This window comes from Tamandua tetradactyla, chromosome 5, assembly GCF_023851605.1.
Source record: "Tamandua tetradactyla isolate mTamTet1 chromosome 5, mTamTet1.pri, whole genome shotgun sequence".
Lineage (NCBI taxonomy): Eukaryota > Metazoa > Chordata > Mammalia > Pilosa > Myrmecophagidae > Tamandua > Tamandua tetradactyla.
In genome coordinates, this window is record NC_135331.1 from 126,241,772 (window position 1) to 126,263,478 (window position 21,707).

The 21,707-nt window shown below is 32.5% G+C and overlaps 1 protein-coding gene and 1 pseudogene across 7 annotated transcripts in view; one reads left to right on the plus strand and one right to left on the minus strand.

The window, feature by feature from the left end:
• Positions 1-21,707, plus strand: part of FAM135A (family with sequence similarity 135 member A) — a 133,033-nt gene that overhangs the window by 16,031 nt on the left and 95,295 nt on the right. For 3 of the 7 annotated variants that reach the window (XM_077162193.1, XM_077162194.1, XM_077162199.1), the window contains one exon: positions 11,135-11,214. The exons of 1 other annotated variant lie outside the window; for it this stretch is intronic. In XM_077162193.1, the coding sequence (XP_077018308.1) occupies positions 11,135-11,214 (80 nt within the window). Of the gene's footprint in view, positions 1-10,034; positions 10,168-11,134; positions 11,215-21,707 lie in introns of those variants that run through there. 3 more of the 7 variants (XM_077162195.1, XM_077162196.1, XM_077162198.1) reach the window with 3 other exon arrangements.
• LOC143682327 (suppressor of cytokine signaling 6-like) lies at positions 17,977-19,744 on the minus strand (annotated as a pseudogene).

Sequence of the window (21,707 nt, forward strand, 5' to 3'; positions counted from 1 at the left end):
AACAACCTCAGAATCACAAACATAAAGGATTTGATTCAGAGCTTAGTTCAGAGTTTTTAGAAACTGGGTTATATGGAACTTGGTTTGGGGGCTTCTATAGGGCTTTTCTAAGAGGATTTAAGCCCATGGTTTTGTGATGTTACTTAAATCTAAGAATACAATTTCTAAGTAATATTCTTGTTCTTTTCCATTTTCAATTCATAATATATTCTTCTTCTTGCAATAGTACATCTTATAACAAGGAAATGGTGCTAGTACATGACTAGGAAAAGCAGTAGTAACTACAGATGTTTGTTTTGTTTCATGATAACACAGATATAAAATACAATAAAATAAAAATTAAAAATCAAATTAAAAAAATTTAAAAGAACAATGTAATACTACCACCATTCTTTCAACTTGCATCCCCGATAGGATCTTTCTCATTACTTGTTTGGTTATTATCAGTGTACTGGAATACTGGCAACCCCACACTTACATGGAAACAAATCAAATTATAATACAATTTCACTTACTTTACTAAAGATTATTAACATACAATACTTTCTAAGTTCCTATATCTTCTCAACATTTGAAAATACCTGACCTTCTCTGTTTGCTTCCTTCAAAAATAGAACATGTTCTAAAAACCATTAACTCTAAAGCTGTGGTACATCATTTGGTGCTTCTCAAGGAACTGTTTGTTACCAGTCTGCAATGAAGTGAATTACCCATATCACAAAGTACACACTATTTCCACTGACTTTTTTTCATAGCAAGATTTTCTCAACAAAGAAAGCAGTACCTTAATTTATATTCGGGGAAAAGCTTCTCATCTCTTCTTGGACCAGTAACAGTTTGCGGGTAGGCTCTTCTGTGTAGTGCTGCCCTGAAGAATTCCAGAAAAAAGAAGTTCTAATACAGAGAAAAAATTTTCCCATGTTTAATACCCAACTGAAATTGCTACAACTTCAAGTTAATCCCATTCTCTTATCCTTTATGTAGTTGAAAATGGTGTTCATTTTCCCCCCTTTATTTAAAAGGCAGTGTATCTTCCCCCTCTGGAATCCTCTTGCCACCTGTATTTTGAGTAAAGTCATTTTGAAACCATATCCTTCCAGTATAATAAAAAGCTTAAGATAATCTATATTGCACATTTATAAGACACACATCTGGACACCATTTAGTAACATCAAATTTATGATCATATAAATTTGTTATATATATTTATATGTTATGTACTTAAAGTTCACGAGTTAAGGACTTCTGATTAAGTAGTCTGATTGGCATTCACAGGAAACTACCTCAGAGTTTCCTTAACACCTCTGAAACTATCTAAAATTGCCTACATTTCCTCAGTAAAATATAAGAACTGAGAAGATGCTGTAAGAAATTACTCAGTTTCTCAGATTTAAGAATCAGCTCCTCTCTATAGTCAATAGGTTTTTCATGACAATTCACATCAGTTATTAGAACATCAAGGTTTCTGTCATTCTTGGCTTCCCTTTATTCCTACCTCATTTCTTTCTCTGGGCCATGGTACAGATCTGCATGTAGCCTGAATCAACATTTTCCGGACGAAGTACAAAGGTATTAGGGTTAAGAACTAGTGGTTGTGCTTCCCAGGGAACTTTAGTGATTGGGGATTGGAGGTATGAAAAAAGTAATTGTGATATTCATAATTGTCCTTTTCTCTTTTGTTCTCAAAACTGGAAGCCCATTTATTAAAAAAACATTTTTTATTGTTAAATATAACATATTTACAAAGAAAAGGAAAAAAAAGCAATGATTTTTAAAATACACTTCAACAGGTAGATGCAGACAGATTTCAGAGTTTGTTATGGGTTACCATTTCACTATTTCAGATTTTTCCTTTAACTGTTCCAAAGCACTGGAGGCTAGAAGAAGGATTTTGTGTGTGTGTGTGCGTGAAAAATGACATACATACCAAAAAGCAATAAATTTCAAAGCACCTTGCAACAATAAGTTGTAGAACAGATTTCAGAGTTTGGTATAGATTACAATTCTACAATTTTAGGTTTTTACTCCTAGCTGCTCTCAGATACTAGAGACTAAAAGAAATATCAGTTTAATAATTCAGCAATCATACTCGTTAAGCTCCACTTTCATTATATAACTCCACAATCACCTTTGATCTTTCTCCCACTCTTTAGGGATATTTGGGCTATGCTGTCGATAATATGGGATGGGGGGTGGAACTAATTGATGTTCTTGAGAGGCTGGCCTCTTTGCATTTCAGGACTTATCTGGTCCAGGTACCCATCTGGAGGTTGTGGGTTTCTGGACTGTTACCCTAGTGCATGGAACTTTTATAGAATCATATAATACCCTGGGTGTTTTTTGGGATTGACAGGAATGTAGAAATCCATTTTGTTATTTTTGCCACTATTTGGCCCAGGTGAGAAAGAATGTGTTTGTCTCCTTTGAAGGATCTTAATGGTGGATCCAAATAGTCAGTGAAGCCAATAATGGTTGGTTATCCCAGCTATCTTCCAGTACAGGTCTTCAACACATCTTTTTTGAAGAATAAATAAATGAAGAAAAATCAATTTCAGAGCTGTGAAAAAAAGTTCTATGGAAAACAGAAAAAAGTTTAATATTACTTTATGTTATTAATTAAGTAGAAGAAAACCTTAGCCTACCTTAAAAGATAAGATGTTATGAGAAATGTCTGTATGAAAATCAAAACGGAAATAACATGACTTAAATACAGTATAAACCCCAAAAGGAAGAGAAACACGAGACTTACGAATTTGTGTTTTCATTAATAACCTATACAATATTCTCTTTCCATACTAATGTAAAATTTTATGCATCTCTTAATTTAAATATATATGTTATGAGTGGGAGAAAGAGCATAGGTTATGGTGGAGTTATACACAGAGTATCGGGTTTAATAAATGAGTAGGAGTGCTAAATCATTATACTGATTCTTTTAGCCTCCAGTACCTTAGAGCAGCTGGAAATAAAAACCTAAAATTGTGAAATTGTAACCCATACCAAACTCTGAAATCTGTTCTACAACTAACTGTTGTGCTGTACTTTGAAATTTATTGCTTTTATGTATATATGTTATTTAAAGAGAAAGATGAGTATAACAGAGAAGATAGGATTTAACAAATGAGTATGACTGCTAACTCATTATATTGATATTTTTGTTGGTCTCCAGTGTCTTGGAGCAGCTAGAAGGAACAGCGAAAAATCGTGGAACTATAACCTATACCAAACTTTAAAATCTGTTTTCTAAATTCTTGTTAAAATGTTCTTGGAAATCTATTGCTTTTTTGTATATATGTTATATTTTATAATAAAAAATATTTAAGAATATGTATGTTATAAAACAATTTGCCTAAAGATGAATTTACTTACGAGTCAATTATTAGTTAACCTAGAGAATATCTATGTTGATCTTAGAGGTCCAACCTAAAAATAACAAAATATTCTCAGAGGTAAGCAAGCTATTGAGCTAGATAATAGTCAAACATGTAAGAATAGACCTTTCCTGTTCTTAATAGAGGCCTTCTAGAGATGGCAAATTTCATCATTGTTTTCTTGGCAAAATTAAAGAAAGGATTTAGGAAGTTAACATTGGGGTAAAATGTTCACGTTTCAAAAATTAAAGAATTTTACAAATATACAGCTTTTAAAGAGTTCACTAAAGAAATAAGAATCTGCTCTCAAACTCTTTCATAAAGTCACTTCCAATAATGAAACTACATCTTCAAAGCTTGTAGAAAAGATGCAGTGACCCAAGTATTCCGTATTAAGTTCCGTTTTAACAATAGGAAGACATTCTAAGAAAACGCAGTCTCAGAAAATACTCTGTTTCTCTTCTTCAATAAGTTACTTGTGATATGTGCCTAAATAACTAGAGAGAGTAAAAAGTTAGAACTCAAAATTAGGGAAGTTGTGGTAGAAAATTGACTTTGAAACTTGTTATAATCTAGAAATAAGTCAAAATTATAAATATAATTACAAAATTAAGTGTTAACCTTTTTGAAAAACAGTTTCCATTTTGAAAAAATGGTGAGTTGATTTATTTCTTCAGATGATTAATGAAGCATGGAAAAAGTTTGACGGTGGTGAAAGTAATTTCTTCCTTTTCTACAAAAGTCAGACGAATTTTTTTCTGCTTTATTTTTATAAATATTTGTACCTATTTACTAATGTTTTTGAAAAACTTTTAATCTCTGTTGGAATAAGAAATTATCTGAGGTTATTATAAAATAAAAGCAAGTCAGTCAACATAGCAAAGGCAAGAAAGAAAACAGTAAGCAACATCAAATAGAAAATATAGAATGAGCCAACAAATGTAAAATTAAAAAATATTGTGACCTCAAAACTCAAATAGTTTGTTAGCCTATTCAAAGGCAGACTTTCGTATTTTAAATCCAGTGGCTTTCTGTTAGTACAGACATACCCCATATTTTGAGAATAGATGCCTGCAAATGTAAAATTCTTATTTCATGAATTGAATGTTTTATCATTATGAAATGGCACTCTATTTCTACTAATACTTTTTTGCATTGTAGTCTGTCTTTTCTGATACTAATATTATGAATCAGCTTTCCTTTGGTCAATATTTACAAAATATACCTTTTCCCATTCTTTTACTTATAACTTTACTATATCTTGGTCTTTTGTAAACATCTATAATGGGATTTATCTTTTTCCTTTAGAGCACTGAGTTTTAACTGAACATTTAGTCCATGCTAATTTCTGATATTTTTGTTTACATCCATTATTTTATATTTTGTGCTATTTACCTTGTTCATCTTTTATTGTCCTCTAGGTCCCTTTTAATCATGTTCTGATTGCCAGTATTTCCAAGCTTATCATTCTTTAAGAGGAAATTTCCTTTTGCTTCTGTCAGTCACTTAGGATCAATTTAGGACCATATAATTTTTTCTTTAATGAAAAGTATCAAACATTCAAAAGTATAGTAAGCACACATGCTTCTTCACCTAACCTAAACAGTTATCAAAGCTTTATCTTTCTTATTTTATTACCCCCCAACTTTTAAATTTTTTTTTAGTATGTATATCTAACAGATGAAGGAAGATTTTTGTTTTTAACATATCCAAAAAGCCGTTTTCACATTTAAAGAAGTTGTCAAAGTGAGTCTTTGGTATAAAATAATCCAGTTAGTGTTCACATTTTCTCAGTCCTCACATAAATGGTTTTGCAGTTTGTTTGAATTAATATCCTCCCCACATTCACAGGGAGCATTTGGTTATGTCACTTAATTTTTTAAAAAATTGATAATTAGTAGTTGAATCTAGAGACTTGATTAAAATCTGATCACTTTTTTTTAGAATAATGTTTTATAGGTGATGCTGTGCATTTCTTAACACCTTACATCACAGAATATATAATGTCTGGTTGTCTCTCTCTTTTTTTTTTTTTTTTAACATTCAAACATTTTATTTGAATGATGTATTATAGTAACAAAGGTTGAAAATTTTATTAGAGGTCACAAACAGAAAGTTTTTCATTCCACACGTACAATTTTAATACGAATATTAATAAAACTCATCAATTTAATAACAATTTGAGTTCTACGAATTTACTGAACATTTACTACTGTATTCTTATGATATCTTTCCAATAAGCCTGCAGACCAGATTAAATGACCTTTGACTTCAGTTATTACCAAAGCTAACACTAATCCCTTAGCAAAAAGTCACATAGATAATTCCTGATAAACTGTATTTTTTATGACCATTGTAGACACGTTCTGACTTCCCCAAATTAGAGACTTTATTCTTAATCATAAAGAATACTGTGTCATATTTTACATTTTTAATGAAATGTAGTTATTATGTTGGACATTGGCTGAAGAAGTAGGATGAAATTTATGTAAATAAATATTTTAAAAAATGTATCAAAAGATATTTAAGTCTTTGCTAACTTGGAATTTAAAGATGTAAAAACATCTTTATTCTCTTTTAAATAATTTCTTCAGAACCCTGTTTAAATGCAAGTAACACAGTCTCATAGTTAGCAAGGACATGGTGGGTGCTTTTTCAGATTTTTTTTAATGGTGGATTATGACTTGCTGACAATTAGAAGGATATATCATAAAAAAATCCTAGATAGTTTTAGATTACCTTTAAAAAATCGTTTGCTAAAGGGATTTATAAAGGTTCTCATAAAGTAAAGAGTCTTTAATCCTGGTAAATCAAAATGACTGCATAACTTTTGGTTGTCTCTTTTTGATGATGAATGATTCAGGTGTTGTCAACCTGATGGATGCATTGTAAAGTTCCCCATCACCTAAATGATGGTACCTATTGTTGATCTTTGCCCAGAATCATATTTTATTATGGGTTACCCAATGGTGATGTTCTAATTCTGTTTTCACGTCTGTATTCATTAGTTGGAATTCTCTGAAGAACAGTTTGCCTTCTTAACTATTTGTTTTCTCTGAAACATGGTTTGTACATTAAATGCATTATATTTTGTCCTTTTCACTTATTTACTAACCTTCAGAATATTTTATATTTGCCCTAGTATCTTTCAAATGTAGAAAATTTTATTTGATATTAATATAAACTCATAGATTTTTAAGATATTTGATGATAATATTGCATTATTATTCTTTTTGATTCTTTTTGAAGGGAGCCCTTCCAATTGGTTCTTTTAAACTTCTGACATGATGATCCAATTAGTGTTTGATAGCTTCCTTGTTTTCTGCTATGACTAGGTATTCAAGGCTCTTCTTGTACATTGCCTATTCTAAACCCAGAGTCAGCCAAAGAGCCCCGGTTCCTTGTAGTAGGAAATAATCTTTAGAGATTATAAATAGTCTTTAGAGATTATAAGAGTACACATTTTTGTTGAGTCATTTCTTCTAGGCCTTTCCGACTGACAACTAGAAAATACCTTTTTGTGAGAAAAAATACATCATGATTTTGTACTATTTACCATTCTAATTTAAGATTGCAAGGATTTTACTTTGTTGATTTTATATATATATATATATGTATCTTTTTTCCTTACACTGAAGGTAATTACTTGTTTGCTTTACTCAAATATGTTTGTACATTTGTCTGTATAAAATAGTTTCAAAATAATAGTAGAGATATCACCACTAACATATCAAGTAAAATTTCTTTGTGATTCTCTTTTATTATTAGGACATATCCCATGAGATATAGACAGTCAAAATACTGTGCTTTAAAAATTACGTGAAATAATTCTTCTCTGTGGAATTGCTGTCAGATGGATATATACATTAAATTCTTTTGTTTTAGGGTTATTTAGGGATTGCTTTTTTCTTTAATTTTGTTTTGTAATAATCTGAAACATTTCTATAGTTCTAAAATCAAAACTCCATAAAGTACAGTACATTGAGAAAGATCTTGCTTTTATCTCTGTCCCTCCTCTCCCTCCTGCCACCCCTAAAAGGTACCTTTTTTATTAATAAATAAAAAATTGCTTTATTGATAAAAGGAGTATTTCATGAGAACTTTATAATGCATATTAACTGATTCTGTTGAGATGATGAAGTGTTTATTTTCCTCTTTCTTTCCTAACAATGTTGAATACTGTTTTTAATCTTTCAGTTAAATCAGTTAAAAGTTTTTCAACTTTTAACAATTAAAATCTTAATTACAAAATCAATACTTAAACAATACTTAAAATTCAAATGTGAGAAAACTGCTAATTCGCTTTTTCTACTAGAGGCTTTTTTGTTTATTATCATTACAATAAGCCTTTTCTTTTCTTGTGAAAAATAACATATGCAAAAAAAGCAATGCATTTCAAAGCACATCACAGTGATTAGTTGTAGAACAGATTTCAGAGTTTGGAATGGATTACAATAACACTTTTGTTTTGTACTTCTAGCTGCTCTAAGATAATGGAGACTAAAAGAAATATCAATATAATGATTCAGCAGTCTTTCTCATTTGTTAACCCCTACCTTCTCTGTATAATTCCACTCTCACCTTTGATCTTTCTCCCACTTTTTAAGGGTATTTGGGCTACACTTATTCTAACTTTTCATGTTAGAGGGGGCTGTCGCTATTTGGGGCAGGAGAATGAAACTAGTTGACATTCTAGAGAGGCTGGCCCCTCTGCATTTCAGTATTTACCTGGTTCAGGGACCCATCTGGAGGTTGTAAGTTCTGAAATGGTACCTTAGGCATGGAACCTTTGTAGAAACTTATATATTGCCCTAGGTGTTCAAAGATTGGCAGGAATGGTTTTGGTTGGGGTTTGGCAAATTGTGGTAGAGGTTACCATCTTATATTTAGTTTTTGGTATAGCATTCCATTCTTTTTCTTTTCAAAATACAATCAAATAGTTATGTAGTCATATCCTTTCTTTTTTACACGAAGATAGGCATAGTACTCATACTCTCTGTTCCTTGCTTTTTTCAGAACATCTTGGAGGTTATTCCATTGCAGTATATAGAGAGATTTCACATTCCGTTTTAAAGCCACATGATACTCCATTGTATGGTTGTACCATAGTTTATTTACCAGTTTCCTACCGATGGACATTTTGTTCATTTCTTGCCTTTTGCTATTACAACTAATGATTAAGTGACTTGCCTGATGAGTATCATTTAGTATTTTTGCCAGTGTGTCTTGGGAGATATTCCTGTAAGTGAAATGCTGAGTCAAAGAGTAAATGCGGGCAGGCCACGGTGCTCAGCAGGCAGAGTTCTCGTCTACCATGCTAGAGATCTGGGTTTGTTTCCCGGTGCCTGCCCATGTTAAAAAAAAAAATAAAATAAAAATAAATGCATATAGGTTTTGCTTTTTGTTGCCAAAATTCCCCTCCTTATAGGGTTGTAACATCTTGCACTCTTAGCAGCAGTGTGAGAGAATTTTTATTTGCCCATGACTGCTCCAACAGAGTTGCTCGTTAAACTGTTGAATTTCTCTCAGTCTGACAGGTGAGAAATGATATCTCAGTATAATTTTAATTTGTAGCTTATTTTAAAATTACAGTTGAGGCCAACATTTTTTCATATAGTTTGAGCCATTGGCATTTCTTTTTCTGTTGTTTATTCATATCTTTTTTTGCCTTTTTTAATTGATTCATTGATCTTTTTTTTTCTCAGTTTTTAGATGTCCTTTATGTATTAGGAATATTAGCCAGATTGTTAGAACCAAAGTTAGGTTTGCCAAGATGTCTCAGCAAGTGCCCTTGGGACAAAAGCAGAATCTTACGGTGATTTTGCTTTCCCTTAAATTTTGATTTGGTAATTTTATACCATCATGTCAGCTCTTCAACAATTTTATGAACTTATATTTTCATACAACATCTGGCAGTTTCAGTTGTTTTTTAGCAAGGGGTTATTTCTGAATAACCTAGTTCACCATAGCTCTTAAAATGGACGTATTTTATCCTTTGTTTTTAAAATTTTATTGTCTCATTTGATATTTTATTTACAAAAAAGTTTCATGTATACATTTCAAAGTAAAGTTCATTTTTAAAGAATTGCACCTTTAAAGTACCAGAGTTTTTAATAAACCAATGTGTTTACAATCTTAATGGATTGATTTCATGAATATTTAAAGAAAAAATGAACTTCATTTTAAGTAATATGTGTTCTTGCTTTTAGTGTTGTTTTTTTCCTCTGTCTTTAATACCTAATTCCATGGCTTTCATATAGGTGCTCAGTAAATGATAAGTAAATTATATATAAACAAGCATACAACACATGCACATAAAGTCAGGGAGTTTAAAATTAACATATAGTATTCTAGTAATGTAAATGTAGAATGCTGTTTAAATGTCTCTGAATTCAGCACTTATTGAGCACTTAATTGTGTATAAATCATTGTATTAAGATTGTGAGTATACTTATGAATAAGTACTTATGAATAAGAAATGGTCCCTGACCTCAAGAAGTTTAAATTGAAGCATCTATAACTTGTTTGGTCTTAATAGGCTTTTTGTTGTATACCTCTATATTTAAAATAGCAACATTTCAATTAATGTTTGGTTAAAACTCTCAGCATAGAAAGTTGAACAGTTTCTAGAAAACTTTGCTGTCCTCTTGTTCTCATTCCAGGGCTCCTGCTGATTGCACTTTGATTTTTGTTCTCAATCATCTCATGTTTTCAAAAAGAGCTCATCTTAATCTCAAATAATCATCCATCTCTGTGGACTTTAGTCACATACGTAAGGCCAATTGTGACTTCAAAGGTTCTAAATTTTATTAATTATCCTGTCATTTACTCTTTTTAAATTATGCTTCTGCAGCCTCACCTTGTATCCGCTACAAGACTACACCTTCCTAGTAATAATAGCAATCAGTATATTTATATTTTTTAAATTTTTTTTGTAAATTTTAATAATTTAAACTGCTTTTTAAAGAAATTATTCAAGTAAGCATTAAATATTCACCTCCTCAGTTGGCATATAAAACTCATCCCTGATTTATAATCTTGATTTAGCTTTTAGTATCATATGTGTTTATATGTGTTTATCTTCCATTACATAACATAAACTTGCAGTGTCATAATGTTAAAACACAATCATGTTATGTTTTTATCTTATAATTTTCTTCTAATTCAAATTGTTATTGCTAATGACTGATAGATTTAAATATATGTATTTATTTTTAAATCCTTTAGAATAAACAAACAAGTGAAAGTATATAAACAAATTGTCCTGACCTTGGAAAAAACCTGAACTCTTTAAACCAATTACATATCTCATTGTCTGTATTTTGTCATTTAAAGTATGAAGCTAATTTTAAAACCCACTTATAATTAACACTGTATTTTCTCAAAATAATGCTTGATAAAATTTTGCTTTTCATTTTTTAGAAGAAAAAAATGAATAAGTTTATTAAACAATGAAACTCTTAGTTGTCCTTCTGATTCCATAAGTTGCTATGACATTCTCTTATATAAAGTAGGAAATAATGCATATTTTGCCTATTTTTCTTTCATTCATCTTTATGCATGTTGTGTTTCCCTTTTGCTTTTATCCCATACTAATATTTGATCTGTGGATCTGATATGTTTTTTCCCTGACAATTGTAAATATAGAAGACCAGTAAAACAGCCCAACTTTATTATTTTAATCCATATAAGTATACAAAAGTTGGGGTTTTACATATTTAAAAATATGTTTCAAAATGACTTCTTTGTCTATTTTGCTTTAGTTTTTACCAGATTCGTGCATCTATGAAAATTCCACCAAGAATTCCCCACAGAGTAGAAGCTAGTTTGTTACATGTAACAGGTAAGCCAAGGAATATTTTCCAGTTTAAAAACAAATCAGACACAACATTTTAATGGTCTGTATAATTTTTCATAAATATGCAGCTTTATAATGGGTAGTAATAACTTTTCCTTAAAATTTTTAATTAAAAATTTAAAGATAGCAAAGAACATCATTATAATACCCCTTATAAGAAGTGTATTTGAGCTTCAGTAAAACAGGCTTGATTATAGGTACCTTGCCTACTTCATAGCATTTTTAAGGTGAGCAAATGAAAGAATATATAAGGAAGTTCCATGAAAACAAATCGGTGTGATATGTATAGATTAATACATATATATATATATATATATATATGCATGTATTTGTATATATAGTCCCAATTTTGTTTACGACAAAAATTTCGAATTAAAAACTATTCACAAAGTGTATCTTCTATGGCTAGCACTTAATTAGTACAGGATCTAATTGCTGTTTCTTTTCTTTTTTTTTTAATTTAGACAGTTTTATTCACATACCATACAGTCCATCCTAAGTGTCCCATCAGTGGCTGTAGGTATAATCACATAGTTATGTATTCATCACCACTGTCAATATGAGAATGTTTTCATTTCTTCTGGAAAAGAAAAAAAAATCTCATTTTAAATACATCATCTAAGATGTATTTAAAAAGATATACAGTGAATGTGAACTATAAATTGACTTATGATTATAAAGGTATTTTCATTTTATAGTGTGCCTTTTGAGAACATTTTTTAAAACCACATTTTTTTCTGCTTTAATTGCTCTAATTAGAAAACAGAATGAGAAGGCAATGTTAGAAAATATAAAATAGACATGTCATAGCAGCACTACTTACTCATGATCTAAGGAAAAGAAACACCAGCATTAAAGGGTTTAAGCTAAAACTGTGACTGACATAATCAGTGGGCATTTTCTCAGGTTTCCTAGTACAGTATATTGTTTTTCATGTAGTTAGGAGATATAATGGTTAATCAAGCACTTCAGAAAGTTCCAGGTATGCCTTATGTGAATTACTATTCTCTAAAGCATCATAAAATAATAAACTTAACACTAAAGCTGTGGTGACCATAATTCAATCCGTTTTTGAAATTTAAAAAAATTTGCCAGGAATGTGAAGTGTTTAGCATTATCATTTTAGCTTAGTGTGGTTGTTAAAATATTGATTAGTGTTAAATTTTAAGAAATTGCACATAATAGACACTTTATTCAATCATCCTGTCAAATGCCCAGAGTGGTTTATTGCTTAGGATAAAAATATATATTTAGTCTTTCTTTAAAAAAGAAAAAAAAGTTGTCTTCTTGGTCTGTCTTACATGTAAAAATATCAATTATCATTAAATAGGTCTTTTGTAATTCTGTTTTCCTTCTATGAAACACAGGTAGAAAAGCAACACGTTAGAAGAATTTAGTATTCACTTTTTTGCCTTGTAAAAGTGTTTAATGATACAAAAATCTTTATAGTATCATGTGAAATTAAAATAGATTAATACATATATACATATATGTGTATATTTGTATATATATTCTCAATTTTGTTTAAGACAAAAATACTGAATAAAAATCAAACTATTCACAAAGGATATCTTCACAGCTACCACTTAGTACAGGGTCTAACTGCTGCTTCTTTTCTTTTTTTTTAATTTAGACGGTTTTATTCACACGTCCATCCTAAGTATCCAATCAGTGGCTGTTGGTATAATCACATAGTTATGCATTCACCACCACCGTTAATATGAGAATGTTTTCATTTCTTCTGGAAAAGAAAAAAAATCTCATACCCATTATATCCCCTTATTACTGACATTGAGTTTTGGTATAGTGCCTTTGTTACAATTAATGAAAGAATATTACAGTTTTACAGTTAACTATAGATCTTAATTTGCATTCATTATATTTTAACTCCTTGTAATAGTGATATACATTTGTTTTAGTTCATGAAGAACTTTCTTGTATTTGTACAGTTAACCACCATCATTATGTACTCTAGTTATGCACTAAGTTATACATTTATATGTTCATAGTTTTTATCCTCTAGCTTTCCCTCTGGTGGCATACATAACCCTAGCCTTCCTCCTTCAACCATACTCATACTCAGCTTTATTACTTACAGTTAGAATCAACGTTACCATCACACAGTACTGTACTATCCATTTCTGAATCTTTATAGTCAAACTTAGTAAACATTCTGCACTCCTTACACATCACTTGCCCAATTTCTACCTTCCTTCTATCTCCTGTTAACCTATGCTCTCATGTAACTCATGGAGTTTGCTCATTGTAGTTAATTCATATTAGTGAGTGTTCTAGTTTGCCAGCTGCCAGAATGCAACATACCAGAGACGGATTGGCCTTCAGTAAATGGGATTTATTTAGTTAATGTATAGTTCTTCAGAGGAAAGGCTATTTTTCCTGTTCCAGTATTCCTTGAGTGACTTTGCTTGTGCTTCTTGTAGTATGATTTCTTTACCCAGTTAGGAGTGGTAGTGGCATCATCTTGGTTGGCAGTTCAGAATGAAGAGCTAACTTTCAACTGAGGTTCTTTCTTAGTGGGAAAGCACAGGGCGATCTCTGCTGGCCTTCTCTCCAGGCCTCTGGATTCTAACAACTTTCCGTGGAGTGATTCTGCATCTCCAAAGGCCTGGGCTGAGCTGTGAGTGCTGAGATGAGGTATGCTGAGCTGCTTGGGCTATGCTACCTTGTGCTCTCTCATTTAAGCGCCAGCCAGTTAAGTCAAACATCATTCATTGCAGCAGGCGCCTCCTAGCCAACTGCAGATGTAATCAGCAACAAATGAAGTTCACATGCCATTGGCTCATGTCCACAGCAACAGAACTAGGTACCTTCACCTAGCCAAGTTGAAATCTGAACCTAAAGACAACAAGTCTTGTAGTATTTGTCCTTTTGTTTCTGGCTTATTTCGCTCAACATAATGTTTTTAAGGTTCATTCACATCGTTACATTCCTCACAACTTCATTCCTTCCTACATCTGTACAATATGCCATCATATGTATGGTATTCCCTTTTGGAATTCCTTAAATCTAGTATTCTGAATTTACTTGCTACAATTTATCTCCTGATGTTGCCAGTTGAAAAAACTAGAAAGACTTTAGTTTGTGAGATATTTTTCAAGACAGCAAGAATTCAACTCAAATTCCAAAAAAAACTAAGTAGGTTGATAGCTACTTTTAAGAAATAAACTTTCTGAATATAATTGATTTCTTTTTTGTTATCATGAAACTTGGAGAGAAAGAAAGTTAAACATGAATATTCTTGACAACTGAAGTTTTCTTAATATGGGAACCTGAGAAATTTTTTTGAGATTGAATTAATCATTTGTATTGACATTAACGTTTTTGAATTTTATTTAGCTCATCTTAATTCTTAATGAAATAACATTGCTTTTTAAATGTCTGGATATGAGATTTTTTATGAAACTTAACCCAGAAAAATCTATTACAAATTAAACATTTTAAACCATTAATTATATCCCTTAGCGTCTTTATGTAACATCCAAAAAGTAGTCTGTACCTTTTTTTCCCTCAGATTCTAGAAACTACCTCAGGGGTCTAGATGTTTATCCATGCCTGATAATACAAAGAAATTCCAAGAAAGTTTGTGGACATCAGAATTAATAGCCAATAATAATGACTAGTGGCTAGATTCACCATCTGAAAGTAAAATCTTTTCATTTAAATATTTGAGTTGTTATAGAGGATAAAATGAAATGCCACGATATTTAGTTTGATTGGTGTGTTTAATTGAAAACTATTTGCTTCATAGTAATGTTTTAATTTCTCTTCACAAAAGGTTATCTTAATCTTAACTTTGTGGAAACATTTTCTCTAGTTATAATTCTTGGTTTGTGAATTTAGATAAGGAAGGTATATTCAGAAATGAATAACAAAAAACTTGACAATAACCCATGATTATTTTTCCTGTTCCAGTATTCCTTGAGTGACTTTGCTTGTGCTTCTTGTATTATGATTTCTTTACCCAGTTAGGAGTGGTAGTGGCATCATCTTGGTTGGCAGTTCAGAATGAAGAGTTTGGGCAGGAATTTTAGGGCCCAGTGGTTGCATGGGTCTAAAGTTAGCTGTGTCATTCAGCATCTCTGGACCTTTGAGAACAGTTTGTATCCTGATAACCTGGAGTGGACACTATATATTGGCATCCTCTGTTACTACAAGGAAATATCTTTTCTTTGCTTTCATATAATCTCATTATAGTTGTTTTTTTGGTGTTTTGCCTTCAGTAATTTGTGAGCTATGTAGTTGTTTGGGTTGTCTGGCAAACTCTGGGATGTCTGTAACTATTTGTTGAAGAGTGCTTTGAAAACTATTTTTTTCTTTCTTTGCTTTGTATATATGTTATATTATACAATAAAGAAGTTAAAAGGAATTTTTAAAAAGTATGTTGCAGATTTCATTACCCAGAATTATATCAATTCCTAATTCTGAATAGATCTTTCTAAAGAATTGAGAGTTAAAAAAAACAACTTTCAGTGTATATGTAAGTTCTGTATTTTATCACATGAGTATGTTTCTTCAGCTATGTTTTCTAAGTGGGCCGTTTAGAGAGAGACATAATTTTTATTCTGTTAAGCTTCAGTCGACTTACTTAGGGTTGAATACAGTTGAAATGTGCTTTTAGTGCATAAAAATCACAGTGGATAGCAACAAAGGACTTGGAGGGGAGTAGTTAACGGAGAATCTGCTCATTCACTTTGTGATTATTTTGCACATTGATGAAAGATAATTCACATTTCTGAAGCCTCAAGACTTCCCTTTTTAAAAAACCAAAATAAACCCAAGACACCCTGCTGACACTTCCCCACCCGCAAACGAATTGATTATCTTTTATGCATAAAACTGAAATGGTTAAGGCAGCAAGATATTTTTATTTATTTATTTATTAAAAAAAATTAACAGCAGACAAAGCAATAAGAATCATTCCATTCTACATATATAATCAGTAATTCTTAATATCATCACATAGTTGCATATTCATCATTTCTTAGAACATTTGCATCGATTTAGAAAAAAAAATAAAGACAACAGAAAAAGAAATAAAACAATAATAGAGAAAAAAAAGTTATACATACCATACCCCTTACCCCTCGCTTTCATTTACCAGTAGCATTTCAAACTAAATTTATTTTAACATTTGTTCCCCTTATTATTTATTTTTATTCCATATGTTCTACTCTTTTGTTGATGTGGTAGATAAAAGGAGCATCAGACACAAGGTTTTCATATTCACAGAGTCACATTGTGAAAGCTGTATCATTGTTCAATCATCATCAAGAAACATGGCTACTGGAACACAGCTCTACAATTTTCAGGCAGTTCCCTCCAGCCTCTCCACTACATTTTGAACAACAAGGTGATATCTACTTAATGTGTAAGAATAACCTCCAGGATAACCTCTCGACTATTTGGAATTTCTCAGCCGTTGACACTTAGTCTCATTTCACTCTTCTCCCTTTTGGTCGAGAAGGTTCTCTCAATCCCTTGATGTTACTTCTCAGCTCATTCTAGGGTTTTTCTCAGTCCCTTGGTGGTGAGTCTCAGCTCATTTCAGGATCTCTGTCCCACGTTGCCAGGAATGTCCACACCCTGGGAGTCATGTCCCACGCAGAGAGGGGGAGGGTGGTGAGACTGCTTGTCATGTTGGCTGGAGAGAGGGGCCACATCTGAGCAACAAAAGAGGCTCTCTTGGGGGTGACTCTTAGGTCTAAATTTTAAATAGACTTGACCTATCTTTTGTGGGTTTAAGTTTCATATGAGCAAACCCCAAGACTGGGGACTCAGCCTGTAGCTTTGGTTGTCCACACTGCTTGTGAGAATATCAAGAATTTGACTTGGGGAAGTTGAATTTCTTCCTGCTCTCAACATTCCCCGAAGGGGGCTCAGCAAGATATTTTGATAGCACTAAAAGTTTGTAAACTGTATGTCATTCTTGTACCTGTTCCCTAAGTGCAAGATGAAGAGTTGTCATAATTTTTCAGTAGTGCCTCTCCTGTGAATAATCTTTCATTTTGTTTGGCAAAGGCAACTTTTTTTTTAACTTGTTTCAAGTTGTAAAATGCAACATATATACAAAAAACAATAAATTTCCAAGTACATTTTAACAAGTAGTTATAGAACTGATTTTAAAGTTTGATATTGGTTACAGTTTACGATTTTTCATTTTTTCTTTTAGCTGCTCCAAGACACTGCAGACCAATATAAATTTCAATATAATGATTCAACAGTCATATGCATTTGTTAAATCCTGTCTTCTCTGTTATACTCCTATTTCAGTAACATATATACATAAAAGCAATACATTTCAGAGTGTGTTACAACAGTTAGTTGAGGAACAGATTTCAGAGTTTGGTATGGATTACAGTTCCACAATCTTAGGTGTTTATTTCTAGCTGCTCTAAGGTACTGGAGGCTTAAAGATATATCAGTATAATGATTTAGCACTCATACGTTAAACTTGACCTTTTATGTATAACTCCACTATCACCTTTGATCTTTCTCCCACATTTTAGGGGGTATTTGGGCTATTCCCATTCTAACTTTTTCATGTTGGAAGGGTACTGTCAGTAATATGGGATAGGGGGATGGAAATATTTGTTGTTCTGGAAGAGCTGGCCTGTCTGCAGTTCTGGACTTATTTGATCCGGGGACCCTTCTGGAGGTTGTAAGTTTTAGAGAGTTACCCTAGTGCATGGAACCTTTGTAGAATCTTATTGAAAGGTTGCTTTTTAATTAAATCTGTTTGGTATACTGATTTATAACAAAATGACTCAGGTATTGCAAAGAGCACACATGCATGAACCATGATACTGGATTGGTCAGTTGGACAGGGTAACTGGCAAATCCAGACAACTAAGACCTTGAATAACAAAAAGCTCCATTTTCAGAGTCCTGATTGAATGTTCCATTTGATCAACTAAAGAAGTATGTCCTACCACTTCTGGTCGTTCAAAAAAGCTAAACCTATCATTTGAGTGTTCTAGTCTAGTGTGTTTTCCCATGTGAGAAAATGCTCAAACTCAAAAGATAATTGTCATCAGAACTATCTGGATCAGGGAAAGAAACATGTGGCATATTTGCTAGCTTCCCTTCTGCCTCCCAATGTGTGATTAGCCTCCAGTACCACTCTTGTTTGGAAAGTTATTTCAGCACCTCCTTAAGGCCTGTCAAAACCATAGGACCACTACTTTCCACAGTCATAAGCTCTTGCAACCCCAGGAACAAAGTTAAGATCAAAATTCAAATGACACTGTATACTTTCAGACACATGGTCATCCGTGCCAGTGAGTCCACTGCAGTTCCTTTGGATTTGATTGTTCTGCATTGGAGGTAGCAGTGGTGAGAGTGGAGGTATGTTGTGTGACTCGCTCTCGGGCTTTGTAATATTCCTGTGGTTCCAATCAACAAGCCATTCATGGGTTGGTCTACAAAGATATCTAAGGTAGCAACTAAGCCCTGGTTTAATTGACCTTCATCATCAGTGAAAGAGTTCCCTCCCACTCAGAGAGGACCTACAGAAACTACCATGGGAGAAGAACTGTCCAGACAGTAACTACTTGACCCTTTCAAAGGATACATTCCCTCATCTGAAGGCACAGTGTATTAAATGTAGTGCTAAGGCATAAGTCCAATAGCTACAGGCACGTGTTCATGAAGATGAACATACAAGTGTCCATTCTGAGATTCTGAACTTATTAAGGACGTACTTTGTTCTTGGCATACAGCCTCAGATTGAAAATTGTGGAAATCCTTCTGAATAGCATTCAGTGCTCAACTTGGATTGGAAGAATGAACCAAGGCATTGATCCTCTCCTCCATTTTGATGTACATCTCCTCAGAGTTTGTTGGTTGAAGAGACCACTGGGTAGGACTATAGTGATGACTGCAGAGGGAAGTTGACCTGGTGGACCTGATATCTTTAAAGACTAGTGGTGCTGAAGGGGAGGAGAAGGTGTCCTTGTTTGTTTCGCAGAAAGCCACCTTTTTAATGTACCCACGAGGCTTTCACTCTTTGATTTATTTTTTCTACCTTGTTCATCTTCACTGTTGATATCACAACTGGCCATTTCTTTACTGTAGCAGCTACCAAATAAGGAATCATATTTTCTAAAATTATTGGCTAATGATAGTTGTCAAACTAACATGAAATTGGTTTTATCTTTACTTTTCTTCAAGTTGAAAGATTTATGGAAGGTTTTAAGATTAATTTTCTTCGTGATGACTGGTTACTTAATCCAGAGGGATCTATTTCTTTGTGGAATATTATCCTCAAACATATGGAGAGGCTGCAATATTGCATCTTATGTATTTTTCCAGCTTCATTTAACCTTCAGAATCATTTCCCTATGGTGGCAACAGCTCCACTTCCTCGCCCAATTGCTAGCGCTGCTATACTGGTCCCTCCTCTCCAGCAACTCCTACAGCCAAGAGGACACTCCATGGAGTCTTGACCCCTATGAGAAGTGGGCTGGGCAGGTCTGTACTCAGCAGTCGGCTCCATTTGTCTTTTTTTAAGAGAAAAAAATTCTTAAAAAAGAAATGAATTTATTTTATGGACAACCGTAGTCAGCCGTATTTCAACCAAGTTCCATGATCAGTACTTTTCCATTAAGTATATACTGACAATTCAAGGTCTAATCTCTAGTCATTTGCAGAGTGGAAGTAGTTCATGCAATTAATCTAATTTACAATGTTTTTTTTTTTTTGCGTGGGCAGGCACCGGGAAAGGAACCCAGATCTCTTGCTTCTACTTACTGAGCCACCGTGGCCCGCCCTGTAATATTTTGATATTATGACAAGGAGTGTTTCAGAAATGCCAGATGGAGTGCCTTCTCTTTAAGTACCTTTTCCTGGGGATTATGAATTTGATTTATATTAGTTATATATCCAGATTTAGTTAGTTTCTACCAATTCATTTCTAGTTCCTGATACTATCAGCTCTGCATTATTCACTGTGAAATGTGGATGACCTAATAGTTTAATAGTGTGTGGAAGAGAAGTATCTTTTAAAAGTAAATTGTGGCAGACAGCAGTCTATAAAAAAGAAGCCAGTTTTGGGCAAACAGTAGATTTCCATGATACATCATTTAGGCTTATTGTAAAGACATTAATTATGTTTGTATTTTTATGGCATTATTCCAGAAGATAAGTGAGAGATTGCGTACTTCTTAATTAAATTATAGCAGCCAACATAGCAAACACAAAGGTTGGATTTTGTGCAGAAGATGAAAAGATAAATAAAATCCCTCTCAGTTTTTTCTTAAACTTTTCAAAATAGATTCTTGTCTCTCATGTCTGAATTGTAATACCAAATATGATGTCCCAAGATTGTTTTAATTTCAAATGTTTTATCAATGTGTTTTATTTTTGAGTGAGAGTAATAGAAGGGATAAGGCAAGAAATGACCAATTCTAGAACTAGAAAACCTTCAGTTCTTCTAATTGGAAGTATTCCAATTGTATTTCCTGCCAGTGTGCCCCAAAATAGCCTTTATAATGTAAAATGTTAATGATATACAAATTATAGGGGACAGTGTTTGATGGAGTATGGTGACTTTTTGAGGCTCACAGGTGATGGGTGAATCCAGAATAATGTTCTTATGTCCAGTTGAGTTTCCTCACCAGCAATCTGCATAAAAGAGGAAGAAGGCAGCTTAATTATTCCAAGCTTTGAGATACTGTTTCTTTTTTCTTTCTTCTCCTACCAAATTTATTTCATTTAAAAATAGTATTTAGGAATATTAGAATATTTGCTAGGAAAAGGTATTCTTGCCAAGTTTTTCTGCCTTCAGAAATCACTTATAGGTATTTTGATTACTCTATTTTAATAAGACCATAGTTGATTTCTAGAGCCATTCTTGGTAACATACATTTCTTATTTTCTCTGTTAAACCCATTTTTTTTGCTGTTCCTTAAGAATTCCTTTTTAATTCTAAGGCTAGGATTTTCTTTCACTATGCTTTTAATTATGGATTCTATTTTTCTTCGTTGACTTACACTTTCATCTTAAGTCTTTCCCTTTCTGCATTGTATTTTATTCTAGTTCCTACACTTTATGCATATTTCTGGAAAATTTTAGGAAGAAAAGAGAAAGTAATGAGTTTTGTCAGTAAATTATAGTAGGGCAGTTGGATGTGTTGGGAATAATTAGGTGACATTATGTAAGTTATCACAATATATTTAAACTATTTCCAGCACAAGATTGTGGTGACATTGAGAGGCTGTGTCAGGAAATAACTGTCATCTGCAATAACATCAGTCATGTAAGACAGTGACGATAGGACTGTTGAAAATTTATAAATAAGAAAACATTCATAGACTTTAAGAATAGAGAAGTTATTGCTGGCTCTAGAAAGTTGGTCTCAGTTTGAAATATTAGTGGACTAGTCCAAGTTAGGTAAAAAAGTTCAACTGAATGTGATTATATAGAGATCCATTGATTTTTTTTACTTAGGTTGTATTGTA